The sequence below is a fragment of the Rhinocladiella mackenziei genome (genome assembly GCF_000835555.1).
Source record: "Rhinocladiella mackenziei CBS 650.93 unplaced genomic scaffold supercont1.5, whole genome shotgun sequence".
NCBI classification, from domain to species: Eukaryota; Fungi; Ascomycota; class Eurotiomycetes; order Chaetothyriales; family Herpotrichiellaceae; genus Rhinocladiella; species Rhinocladiella mackenziei.
Window position 1 is genome coordinate 824,227 of NW_013550600.1, and position 12,351 is coordinate 836,577.

Here is a 12,351-nt window from a genome sequence, read left to right on the forward strand (position 1 = left end):
TATAGTCAAGTACATCCTTCGACCCCGGTATGGTAGCCATCTTGAAGGGATTGGTCTATTCCCTGAGCTCAGTCACAGATCATTTCGGAAAAAAAAGGACGGTACGATGACGTGTTTTGAATTTGTCGTTTCGATCTCTCGTTTGTTTCTCTGAATGTAGAGAGAACGGGGTTGGACATGGTCGGGTTGATTTCTCTGATCGCTTGCCTTGACAACCGGCCCATCTTTTTGCGGAATCTTGCAAAAGATCGAGAAGAAGGATCCCATTGTTGGGCTGTGCAGGGAGAAGAATATTTCAAGATATTCTACGTCTCCTCGTGGCCTAGGAAACCAGTGGAGCTCAGTGATGTTGTGGGTAGCAAATTGAGGGAGGATGCTCAGTTTGAGCGGTTTGGTTGGCAATAGCCTGAGAGACCGAGCTTGGCTTGAGGTATCCACGTACCAACAAATCTGTAACGGTAACGCATCTGGTGTGGCATTTGGGGCAACCTTCCGATGTGAATCCGGTATGCCTACCTCGAAATTCAAGGTTGAGAACTCGGCACCCATCAAGCAATGGCGCGAGCAGAGACCAGATCCGCCGCCCAAATACATCCCAGTTTTGACTGATTGGCGTCTCGAGATAGGCCTCGTGAAGATAGCATCCATCGTCGATTGCGTCAAACATCTGATACTAGCGTATCTGTAACGTCGTTTCATGGTAGGACTGATCGAGAGCACATCTCTCTATTGATCTGCAAGGGCGACGTCCCATCCCCTTCACTTGCGCGCTCGAAATTAGCTGTCAGGACGAGCACAATGTCTGGGGCGGTCTCGATGGCAGGAAGTTATTGTTTCAACCGAGCCCTAACCCGTGTCTGACAAGTCAATGGGGGAACGCTGGACTTACCGCCCACATCCGTCTTTTTCTTTTCAGTGACAAGTGCTCCGGAGATAATCGACCCCAGGTAGACATGGCACCTGACAGATTGGAAGCAGAAGAAACGGATCCCCTTGACGGCGAAGAGGTTGCTAACTGTGATGATTCATCATTTTCAGGAAGCCAGAGCCAGGACGAGAACTGGAGAGTCCTGCTTAACCGAATTACGCAGAGTGAAAAGACCGAGGTCGAGGGCATCCTTCCTGACGACGACGACCTCTCTTTTGCAGATGGCCACGAGGATGAGATCTTGAGTGACTCGCTCTGGGGCTCGATCCAGAATATGATAGCTACAGCGCAGCTGATGGCGCATCCATACTGTCGGTCATGCGGTGGATGGAAAACTGTAGTGATTTCATTACCGAACCTGTCATCAAGAGCAGGGGCCGACAAGCTTTGATCGACGGTAACAATTTGTTCATCCGGAAAGCTTTCATACGAACACGTATCAGTGGGATCTCGAAGGACAGTTGTTGATGCTGTCTTGATGGTCGTTCCTGAGAGACGATGGATCGAGTCAATCCTACCCTGATCCGGCATAAAATGTCCGCGTCGACAGACGAGTAACCCCCGAATCCCAAGGACGAGATTGGTCTCAGATCCTGTCAGAGAGGAATTCAGTTCCAAGATCCGGATCATTCAGCTTTGCAGGTGAAACGCTGCTTTAAACGACCACACCATGATTGACATGGGTCATACTGCTTAGGACCCTTTCGTTCCGTGTCCATTCGTGGCGGCATGGGCTCGATCGAATTCGGCTTTCATTGTCTGTAGTATTTTCTCCATTTTGGCCTCGCCTTGTTCGCCCGGAAATCTTTCTTCAAGTTCCTCAATCACTAGTGATAGCAGCTGACGGTCATCTGGCTCTTGCACTTCCTGTGCAGCAGCTTCTTCATTTCCTTCCTCGACATCACCATTTGTTGCTCCCGTCTCTGTTTCTGCAGCAGCAGCTTGCGAGTATTGATTCCTAGGAAGTCCGACCCCTAGATTTATCAACATGAGGGCTTCTGTCTTGGTCAGGCCGAAGGCTCGAAGTTTTGGTACGACGGATTTGATAAAGGTCTCTGGAGGAGAAAAGGCTTCAATGTATGGGATCGTGGTTGTAACGTAATGTTGGAACTATAACAAGCGAGTGACAATCAGCTTGGAATACAATCTTTTCCAGCTCCACAGGAAATGCATTATCGTACGTCTTGCCGAACACGCTGGTAGTTCTTTAGGTTGACAGATTGATGTGACCCTATTTTCTTGAATGGTGGACGAGGTGGATTACTGGCTAGGAATCGATGAACCTCAGATGTCGCCAGGAGCGCTGCCTGAGGATCGACGACCTGTCGTATCCAAAGAATCAGTAAAATTGTGCCCGAAGGAGACAAGCCATTCCTCATGGCTGGCGAGCGTGGGGGAAGCTAACTTTCATTGTGTGGTAGAATTTGATTCCGGTGACTGATTAATTGCAGCTCAAAAAACTCGCGGCGGAAGCTGAAATCTCAGAAAGAGCATTGTGCAAGCACCTAATTCATCTGGCCTGCCACTGCAAAGACAGACACTTCTGTATCTTGCGATGGAATTTCTGCACAGATTTCTGCCAACATTAAATGAGGGAGGTGGCTAACTTGCACGTGACAACATGGCCTAACCCAATACGGACGTTGTATCAGAAGGCGAAAAAGCCTTCTCCATACACAGCAGATGAACTGGGGAGGAAGCATTTTTGACATTTTCATTGACTAGTGTTAATGCTCGTATTCGGAATACTTCAGCAATACACTAGCTCATTATGAAAGTGGGCCAATATAATGCCATCCCTTGCTATCGTAATTTGTACATTTTCCGGTGGGCTTTCAATCCAACACCAACATCCTTCCCGACGCCATGCAGGAACGACAATGATGCGAGAACTCCGAAATAAAATGGCCCGTCAACGTCTTCGCCTATGCCTTTTCTTTCCTCTTCTTTTTCTTCTCTGGCTTAGATGATTCGGCTTCTTCGTCCACTCGTTTCCGCTTCTTTGTCCCTTCAACCTCACCATTCGCCAATGCTGCAGCGGCTTTCTCGGCGGCCTTTTTAGCCTTCTTGATCTCCTTCTTCGAAATAGCTATCGGTGTGCCATCACTCTGGAATTTAATTTCTCCCCGCCCAAGCTTTCTCTTGTATCGTTCAACACTCAGTCCACATTGAGCAGCTAGAGACTCCATCTTGGATTCCTCACTAGATTTGTTGGACTTTTCTGCTGCTTTCTTCTCCTTCTTGGCAAGCTTGCGAGCCGCTCTTTCTGCACGTCTCCTTTCCTTCTCTGCTTTTTTGGCTGCTTTCTTCGATAAATCGTTGACCCCGTTGACTTTGGATGGAACGCTGGGAGGAGCCTCGTCTTCGTCTTCTGCTTCAGACTCGTCATCTTCGTCATCAACTTCGCCTTCTTCCATAGCCTCATCTTCGGGGATCTCCTGAATGAGCTTCTTCTCCTCCTTCGATTTCTTCTCCCTCCTCGCCGGAGCCTCGTCACCGGCAAGACCATCGGCATCTGGATTGTATTTCCGGGCCTCCTTGATCTCCCACTTCTTTGGTTGTGCAGTGGCAGGGACGCCATTGGGTGCAATGGCTACTCCTCGAGGCTTCAGAGGTTTGCCTTCCATGGCGGCCAACTTGCGCTCGAGATTGGCTCGTGCCTCCAGACCAAGCGCCGCCTTCTCATCCTCGGGAATATTTGCTTCATCCTCACCCCAATCATGCAAGGCATCTACCCTCAGACCCAGCGCTGCTTTGGCGGCCAGAACCCGTGCCATCTTGCCTTTATTTTTGCCCGAGGCCTGCCCAATTAGAGAAGCGTGATAGATGAGACCATACTTGGGCGTGTCGTGTTTGGTTTTCAGTGCTCGGAAGAGCGCCTTTTCGGCACCCAGAATTTGTAAAGTGCTGGCGGGACTTTTTGACAAATTCATCAAGCTTCCCGCATGGGCGATTAGTCGTGCCCCAACTAGTTCACCAACAAGTGCTGTCAGGTTGGGAGCAATGGCTGTCATTCGTGCCGAAAGATAGCTGGCCAGTTGGGTCCTATATTCTGTGAATTGAACCACCTGTTCGGCAAGACTTTGTATGTTTTCAAGATCTTCGTCGGTGATTTCGGTTCCCATCGACCTGTCCGCCGCAGCTTTGACAGCAGCCTCAATTTCTTCAGGTAGGATCTCTGCCAGATCACACTTTTCCCAATTGGTGCGCATACCCATCTTCAAAACGACTTTGGCATATGCGAGATTGTCGTTCAAGATCTTTGCCATTTCTGGGAAATGCCAGCCATACCATTCCTTAACCCGCATGGCATAGGTGTTGAGTTCTTTGTCTAGATCGTCCAGCAGTCCGATCGCCTGGACGATCATCACATCAATCTTGTCTGGGGAGAATTTGAGTTTGTGTCGGGCGAGCGAATGCGAAAGACCGAGAGACATCGTTTTGACATCGTCTGGCATCAACCCTGGAATAAGAGAGGGGAGGTGTTCTCGAATGGCTCGATAGAGGTCGGCCGTGGTGGAATCGGCAACAGCTTTAATCTCAAGGCCCGGAATTTTTCCAATCGCATTCCCGAGTTTCGGATCTGCAACGGCGAGGGAAATCTTTTTCTCATCTTTCAATGTGTTGAGCAGCGATGACAACTTCGGTGTGACCTTTCCCTCCACGATCGCCGCGGCCTCCTCAAGAGCTGCTGCAGCGCTGTCGAACTTTTGGAACTCCTTCAACTTGAGCATTGAGCAAACATTTTCGACGCTGTCGAGGGTGGAAGCGAGATCATCCCGCTTGAGCAGCTTCTTGTCTTTTGCTTTGAGTAAGGCATACCCTGCGGAGGTCTCGGTAAGGATAAGGAGAGTCATTATGGAATATGCGCAGTGCGCGCAGCAGAGAGGGTGGTGAGATATACAGCAATAAAATGGTCTTGTGAGAAAGTTCGAGTCCGCCTCTCCAAAAAATCGAGAAACGTTTTGAAAGCTGCAATTTTGCGGCCCCACCTGCGCCAAGATCCCAACGCGGCAAGTATGGCGGGCGCAGCTTCAAGGATTCCCTCTGGCTGGCTGGTAGATCCTATTCACCTGCCTTGTCTATCCCTTGACGACAATCCATCCTTCTTCCCACCGAATTCGAAGAAGACTCGAGTCGAGGCGAAACTTTGGCCTGAGCCCCATTCTCTCTTTTTTCCAAGCTTTGGGTAATTTTGGGTCGACAAGATGGAGGGTGGGTAGCTGAGCTCGACGACCATCATTTTCTGACCCGCGTCCTAGGCTTGTTGTTCAATGTCAATGGTGGCTACCTGGAGGGTATCGTGCGTGGATACCGAAACACCTTACTCACGAGCACAAACTATAGCAATGTATGATTCAGCCGAATCGTTGTGATGTTCTACACTGACCTGACCCTAGCTCACGCAATGTGAATCAATCGACGACGTCAAGATGCAACTGGGTCCAGCTTACGGCGAGGTGCTCTCAAATCTTCCCCCGAACCCGTCAACTTCCGCTCTAGCAAACAAGACCACAGAGAAACTCGTCGCAGACTTCAGATATCTTCAAGGGCAAGCGACAGGTTCGTTGGCAAAATTTATGGAATACCTCACGTACTCCTACATGATCGATAATGTGGCACTTCTGATCACGGGCACGCTACACGAGCGAGATACGAAGGAATTGCTGGAGAGGTGCCACCCATTGGGCTGGTTTGAGACCATGCCCGTTCTTTGCGTGGCTACCAACATCGAGGAGCTGTATAACTCCGTTCTCATTGAAACCCCTTTGGCTCCATACTTCAAAGGCAGCCTCAGTCATCAAGATCTGGATGAGTTGAATATTGAAATCGTCCGAAACACCTTGTACAAGAACTATCTGGAGGACTTCCACCATTTCGTCAACACAGATCCCGAAATGACCTTGACGCCGACAGGGGAAATCATGTCAGAAATTCTCGAATTTGAGGCAGATCGCCGAGCCATCAACATTACCATCAATTCCTTCGGAACCGAGCTTACCAAGGAACAGCGTAAGAAGCTGTATCCGGAATTCGGGAAGTTGTATCCAGAGGGGATGTTAATGCTCTCAAGAGCCGATGATTTGGAAGGTGTTGGCCTTGCCGTCAGTGGTGTTGGTGACTACAAACGGTTTTTCGATGAAGTTGGCTTCAACCAGAGCGGCGGCGTCGGAGGTGGCAACATGTCCGGAGGCATGGGAGGTGACTCCAAGTCTTTGGAAGACATGTTCTACCAGAAAGAGATGGAGCTATCGAAGATGGTGTTCACTCGACAGTTCACCCATGCAGTGATATACGCGTGGGTCAAGCTGCGAGAACAGGTTAGCTGGATTCCCCACCGATGAAGATATATGACACTGACCTTGCCAAAGGAAATCCGAAATATTACGTGGATCGCCGAGTGCATCGCCCAGAATCAGAAGGAGAGGATAGGGAATTACATTAGTGTTTTCTAATGTGACAGTGTGTACAGCATCACGTGAACAGCACGGCGTTCGGTAGAAAGGGATTGGGACTTTTGCGGCCTTACCAGCATGACAGCTCCAGGCCAAATGAACAGCATATTCAACACACTTCGCGGGAAAGCGTTTTGCCGCACCTTTCAAGTACAGATTGACTCACTATTCTTCGAGAAGCAGGCTCATTCGTTTTCCAGTAAAAGTGTTGACCAAGTCGTGCACCACAGAGCTCAGTCGTGGCTGCCGAGCAGGAATCATCAAGGATTTACATCAATTGACGGATTGAATCATCTCTTGGTCCAGAATCCAACAGGCCAGGGTTTGGCACGATATCATCCACATTGTTGATTTTGCTGGCGGCGCAATCCTCTGTTCACCCTCGGCCGCCCTATTTTGGAGTAACCTTATCTCATTTTGTCATCACTCATTTGATCTATCAATGCTTCTATATTACGTCGAGCCGCGAAAACTTCAAGCATGGCCAGCTACATGCGAGCTTAGTGGCCTTGCCGATTCAAAAAGGCCAAGACGGGAGTGAAGTCGACGGCTACACCCTCGCGCTTCACATCTCAGCAAGTCCCCTCGGAGTCAGTCCGGGCTTCATCTTTTAAGTGTATCACTCCCACTCCCTCCTCAATCATATACCGCCGTATCAATGACGCGGAAATGACATCCCGATCAGCAGAGCGGGACGAAGCCTTGAAGATTGTCAGAGAGATTTTGGAACGAGAAAGTTGTCGAATGTCAAGACTTCCGGCTAAGAACTATGCGACACTGAGCTTCTCGCAAATGACGTTCAACGAGACTGCTTGGATTTCGGCATACACAACCATGGAGTCCGTCACGGCTATCTCCACGAAGACGACATGTTTGACACGAGGCTTGCCGCTATTTACCATCACTCAACTATCTCTGATAAGAATCTAGAGAGCGTCAAGCATTCGAGAATGTCCAGCAATGGCAAGACCAACGAACCCACATTTGAAATGAAACCTCTTTATGGCGGAGCCGTCCCCAAACCTGAAGCTCAATTCCTCAAATGGGCATCGGCTTAAGCCGAACACAAGCGTGCCACCAACCAAAAACAAGCACGAAAATGGACCGATGTCCAGCTCAGAACGCAAGGAGGTTTACTGGTCGCAATGGAAAAACGCATGAAACTTCGTCCGAGTCTTGAGTCATTTCCGGTTCTACATTGCCGATTGAACCTGGAGCCCCCCCACCCAAGCCAAGTTTAGCGGATGAATACGCACAGGCGTTCAAGTCGTGGGATTGAGCTATGGCAAAAAAGGAAAGAGGCATTGGTATCTTTCACTGTGGGATGAGCCACGTGGGGATGATACGTTACGACAACAGGTGTGCTCCAAGCCAGGCAACAACCTGCGACATGTACTGGAGAATGAGTGTTTCCATGTGTCAGATGCGATGAGAGTCTGAGTTTGAAGATGGAAAATGTGTCTGTGATTGTGATTGAAATCAATCGTGACGACACTCGACTGTTTCTTTGAATTAGTGGAGACATCTCCTTGGTGAGAGCGGCGCTCTTTTCTATGCTGGAATACATTTGTTTCTTGCCATACCAAAATTTCATTCGTCGTGAAACAAGTGTTATCCCGCCTCCCAAACTCTCCGTGGTTTCATGTCGATAGATGATGTCTGCTAAAGGACGAAAATTGACACCTCAACCCACCGAACAAACCTTAACTCCCAAGCCAAACAAACTATTCCCTTGCTATTCGCTGCAGAGCTCATATGAATTACCACCTTTCGCTTTCTTCCTCTCCTTTTCCGCTTTCTTCGCGGCTTTCTTATCTTTCTTGGCCTGTTTCCGTGCCTTATCCTCCTCGGAAAAATCGCTTCTGGGCCCCTGCAGAACCTTGCCTGGGTAGAAGATATTCAAGATTACCAGCGCGAAGAACATGGGGACTGCGTCAAAAACGTATGCGAACCATTCATGTTTGACAGTGGGGGAGTTTTCGCCAGTGCCGAATTCGACGAGTCGGTAGATGTTCCGGAGGATGACGAGGGCGAGCGTTGTGTAGAGGGTGCGGAGGAGGTTGGTAGCAAGGTTTGGGTCGGGCAGCGGGACTGGTGAGTCGATGCGGAATGAGGATTGAGGTGCATTAGGAGATGGTAGTGGGTAGGAGGTTTGCTGCGCTTCTAGATCCAAAGGCGCGGCTTGATATGTATTGTTGCTTTGACGGTGGACTTTGCGCTGAAAGCCGATTGCTAGAGCGACGAAGATGACGAGGAAAAATAGCTGCACGCCCACACCTGCAGTGTAGATGTTTAGGCCGGTTTGTTGGACGCTGGGCGAGACGTCGGGCCCTGTCATGGTGCCGCCGACAGCTTGGATCAGAAACGCGGTTATGTCGAAGGCGACGAACATCCTTGTGATCATTCGTGCTCTGATCTTAAAGACGCGGTCGTTCTCGAGGAAGAAATGAATCATGCGGCCTAGAAGCATGTAGATGTATGCGTTGATCCAGAGCGGGGCAAGTAGGATCAAGAGCAATTGCGCGGTGTAGATGCCGCTGTTTAGTTGATTCTCGATCGAGTAGATGCGGGCGATGTATCCGCCGGTTTCCCAGAGGCCGCCCATGATGAGGACGATAGCAAAGGGTTTCCGGTAGATGAATGCTTGAACAATGTGTGTGCATGTCGTTAGGCCGAAGAGAATGGTGAAGAGAATCGCAGCTCCGAAGGACGGGCAGTACGCCCAGAGATCATCGGGACCGGAGCCCGCGTGGCATACGATCGATGGCATGGTTGCTCTTGCTGGGTTTGCTAGAGAAGACTTGTCTGGTGATTTGAGAGAGACGGGGAGAGGGTTCTGAAGCGATAAAGAGCAGTAGATCGAGATTGTATTGGAGGACGTTGATGGAACACAAGGACTCAGGCAGAAAATGCATGTTGAAAAGAGATATATATCCTCACCAGATTGAGTCTGAAAATAGCTGCCTGGATATAAACTTATCGGGGTTAGTAGCGCCCAAGGCTGTGCGCCCTAGAAGGAGTACAGTAGGCGGTTTCAGGGAGTTGACGTGTGTTCGACGAGACATCAACAAGCTAGCACGTACGAGCAAGCTGGGGTTCATGGTTAGAATAGAGGTCGGAAATGAAAGTATACGATTGCGGCTTAGATATGGGGTTGATTGAAGCAAATAACAAGCAAAGCCTCGTGGAGTCTTGTTGGTCACGCTGCTCGTACGGGCTAACTGAATCTGGTTAGCGCAGGGGGCCTGGATGGCTGGTCCACTGTTTCGACTTCTGATCAAGCTCCTCCCCACCGGCTATCTGTTAGAAAGGTGCAGATGATTCAACCAGTGCTACTGCACGGATGGCTCTCAGCCTCCGTACTGTGAGAGCTACCCCTGGACATGACTGCATATCCGACCACACGCATCTAGGCACCGACCAAAATACAGACTAAGTCCAATATTTCCGGCTGTATAGAACCTTTGAGGCATTCAGCTCATGGCGAGGCTCCAGAAATTATAATTTCCCTAGGGACACCTCGAAGCTGCTCTTCTCGAAGCCGTGCAAACGCAATCATGATCCGAATTGGTACTGAAAAGGTGCGGACGGGCTGTATCACTTGCAAGTAAGTCGAGCTTTAACCTCCTTCCGTTCCCTAGCAGCTTAATAACAAAATTCTAGGCGTCGACGTGTCAAATGCGACGAAGGACGCCCTAGATGCCATAGATGCACCAAGGCTGGCAGATTATGTGAAGGATATGCCAACAGTCCGAGATCCGGGAGCGAGCCGGTCAAATTCGTCGTCTACTCCCCCCACAACCAGATCCCGACCGAACACCCAGATCTTGATTGGTTCGAGAGACGAGCCTTGGAATTTTTTCAGGATCGTACCGCTCTCGAACTTGCAGGTGCCTTTCAGACGGATTTCTGGCTCGTGAATATCCTCCCGCTTGCATTGCAGGAGAACTCGGTCAAACATGCCCTGATTGCTCTGACCAGCATGCACGAACACTATTCTGGTCTGGATCACTACTCTCCCACTAGGGGCGTCGACTTCGCGTTAAGCCACTATGGAAAAGCCATGCGAGAGATCGTCCGGATCAACCAATCACAGCTTGGCAAATCTTTCGATTACACCCTAGTTACATGTTCCCTGTTCTCCGCCTTTGAAAGCCTCCAGGGCAATTACCATGCAGCTTGCAACCATGCCATCTCGGGCATCAAGATTCTGGCAGAGGAGCAACGCAACCTCGTCAGCACCGGGCCGGTGCGCGTGCCCCGAGACGTGCTGACTCGTTTCTTCGTCCAAATGGCCCGGCAGATCATGGAGCTGGGAGATCCAAACTTCCAGGGTCAAAGACCCAGACTGCAGCAGAAGACGACCCCCATTCCCGACCACTTCATATCATACGAAGATGCCTTAGTCCACTTCGAGACCCTCCTGTCTGATGTCTTTGAATTTGCCGATCAATTCGACAACCTCATCTCCGCAGGTCCTGTTCCCGACGACATTTTGCAGCCGCTGATGGCAGATTTTTCCACCATCAAGGCCAATTTTGGAAAATGGAGGGCTGTTTTCGACTCAACATTATCCCCAAATTCCGATCTTACGGAAACATCTACTCCCGAATCGACCACATCTTCCTTGGAAGCCGGAGGAGGAGGGCCTGCCTCTTCTTCTTCGCGGCCGAGAAGTCCAGCATTCCTCATCCTGAAAATCTATCACGCACTCATGGAAGCATTTTTGATGCGCGTCGAGCAAAATGACGAAGCTGTGCTGGATAGGTACGTCTCTGATTTCTGGACCGCCATCAATGCGGCCGAGGAATTCATCCAGCAAACCTCCTCCTTCGTCAGCCCTGTTCCCAGTCCCTCGTACACCCCTCCCCCTATCCTTCAAAGGACGGACCTCTCGTCTGCAACACCAGCGGATCCGCCACCACGAGTCATCCGCCCAACCTTTTCTCTCTCCCTAGGCATCGTGCCGACACTATTCCTCATCGCCACGCGCACCACCGATCTCGCCGTGCGCGAGAAAGCGCTGGGCCTGCTCAAATCCTGCAATCGCCGCGAAGGTTTCTGGGACGCAAAACTCGCAGCTAGGTTGGCCGAGCGTATCTTCGAGCTCAAAGACCTCGGGAATTTTAAGTACTGCGACAGCCTCGGCAACGTTGAGTTCAAATTATTGGACATAAATTTTTTGCCTGGCCGCAAGTGTATTTTTCGGTATAAGTTTGCGAAGATGGGCGCGGCCGGGACGGAATTGAATCGGGAGTATTGCGAGTCATTGGAATGGGAAGCTTAGCTTTCTTATCAACCTCGTCTTTGGCCAGGGCATTGTAGTGATTCTGGTAGCCTCCGGAGAATATGTGCACGAGTTAAAGGGAATGTATGGAGACACGATGAGAGTAATTTGAAAAAGCGCAATTGAAACCAAATGTGTAGAAGAAGCTTGACAGACTGGTCCTTGTTTGCTCTACAGCTTCAAGGTGGTGAGAGTGCGCGTACCCGCCAACCTTTAGCGAGCTTTACCCCGTCAAAGTCGCAACGGACCGAAAATGCAGCACCGAAGGCCTCCCTAAGCCCGATATCAAGGAAGAAAGCATTGGAAGAGGGCAAGCACTGTTAAAAATCTCAATCAAAATTCCACTCCTCCCAAACCTTGATGCTTGAGAACAGTCCTCCCATCCTTCTGCGCCTCCTGTGAAGACCTTTCCAGCACTTGGTTCAAGGCACTTCTGGGGTTTTCTTTTTCTTTTTTTTCCTTTTTGGTTGAGTTTCTGATGAGGTTCGCTTCTGTGATCGTTTGTTTCGTAGTGTGGCGTGAAGGAATCAAACAGGGCTGTCCGATTGATAGGATACGGATGCAGAGATCATCGGCCTTTTCCAAGATGGCGCGTACTGAGACCGTCGTAGTTCAGAAACCGTGTGGGGTCCGAGGCTTTTATGCGCCTGGGTCAGGTCAAGTCGGTTTGTCAAGGAATT

At 50.0% G+C, this 12,351-nt stretch overlaps 6 protein-coding genes across 6 annotated transcripts; 3 read left to right on the plus strand and 3 right to left on the minus strand.

Moving 5' to 3' along the window:
* Positions 1-1,621: 1,621 nt before the first annotated feature.
* Positions 1,622-2,307, minus strand: Z518_06770 (uncharacterized protein; the record flags this gene model as incomplete). The annotated part of the gene is made up of 2 exons (XM_013414900.1): positions 1,622-2,038; positions 2,110-2,307. 2 exons carry the CDS (start codon positions 2,305-2,307, stop codon positions 1,622-1,624), a joined length of 615 nt encoding a protein of 204 aa, XP_013270354.1.
* Positions 2,308-2,853: 546 nt separating this feature from the next.
* On the minus strand, positions 2,854-4,785 carry Z518_06771 (nucleolar protein 58; the record flags this gene model as incomplete). Its single annotated transcript, XM_013414901.1, has 1 exon — positions 2,854-4,785. The coding sequence occupies one exon, from the start codon at positions 4,783-4,785 to the stop codon at positions 2,854-2,856; it is 1,932 nt and encodes a 643-aa protein (XP_013270355.1).
* A 351-nt stretch (positions 4,786-5,136) lies between these two features.
* Z518_06772 (V-type proton ATPase subunit D) lies at positions 5,137-6,384 on the plus strand (the record flags this gene model as incomplete). Its single annotated transcript, XM_013414902.1, has 4 exons — positions 5,137-5,143; positions 5,191-5,279; positions 5,329-6,249; positions 6,301-6,384. The coding sequence occupies 4 exons, from the start codon at positions 5,137-5,139 to the stop codon at positions 6,382-6,384; spliced, it is 1,101 nt and encodes a 366-aa protein (XP_013270356.1).
* Positions 6,385-7,253: 869 nt separating this feature from the next.
* On the plus strand, positions 7,254-7,442 carry Z518_06773 (uncharacterized protein; the record flags this gene model as incomplete). The annotated part of the gene is made up of 1 exon (XM_013414903.1): positions 7,254-7,442. One exon carries the CDS (start codon positions 7,254-7,256, stop codon positions 7,440-7,442), a length of 189 nt encoding a protein of 62 aa, XP_013270357.1.
* A 677-nt stretch (positions 7,443-8,119) lies between these two features.
* Positions 8,120-9,154, minus strand: Z518_06774 (uncharacterized protein; the record flags this gene model as incomplete). Its single annotated transcript, XM_013414904.1, has 1 exon — positions 8,120-9,154. The coding sequence occupies one exon, from the start codon at positions 9,152-9,154 to the stop codon at positions 8,120-8,122; it is 1,035 nt and encodes a 344-aa protein (XP_013270358.1).
* A 787-nt stretch (positions 9,155-9,941) lies between these two features.
* On the plus strand, positions 9,942-11,671 carry Z518_06775 (uncharacterized protein; the record flags this gene model as incomplete). The annotated part of the gene is made up of 2 exons (XM_013414905.1): positions 9,942-9,991; positions 10,048-11,671. 2 exons carry the CDS (start codon positions 9,942-9,944, stop codon positions 11,669-11,671), a joined length of 1,674 nt encoding a protein of 557 aa, XP_013270359.1.
* Positions 11,672-12,351: the final 680 nt, after the last annotated feature.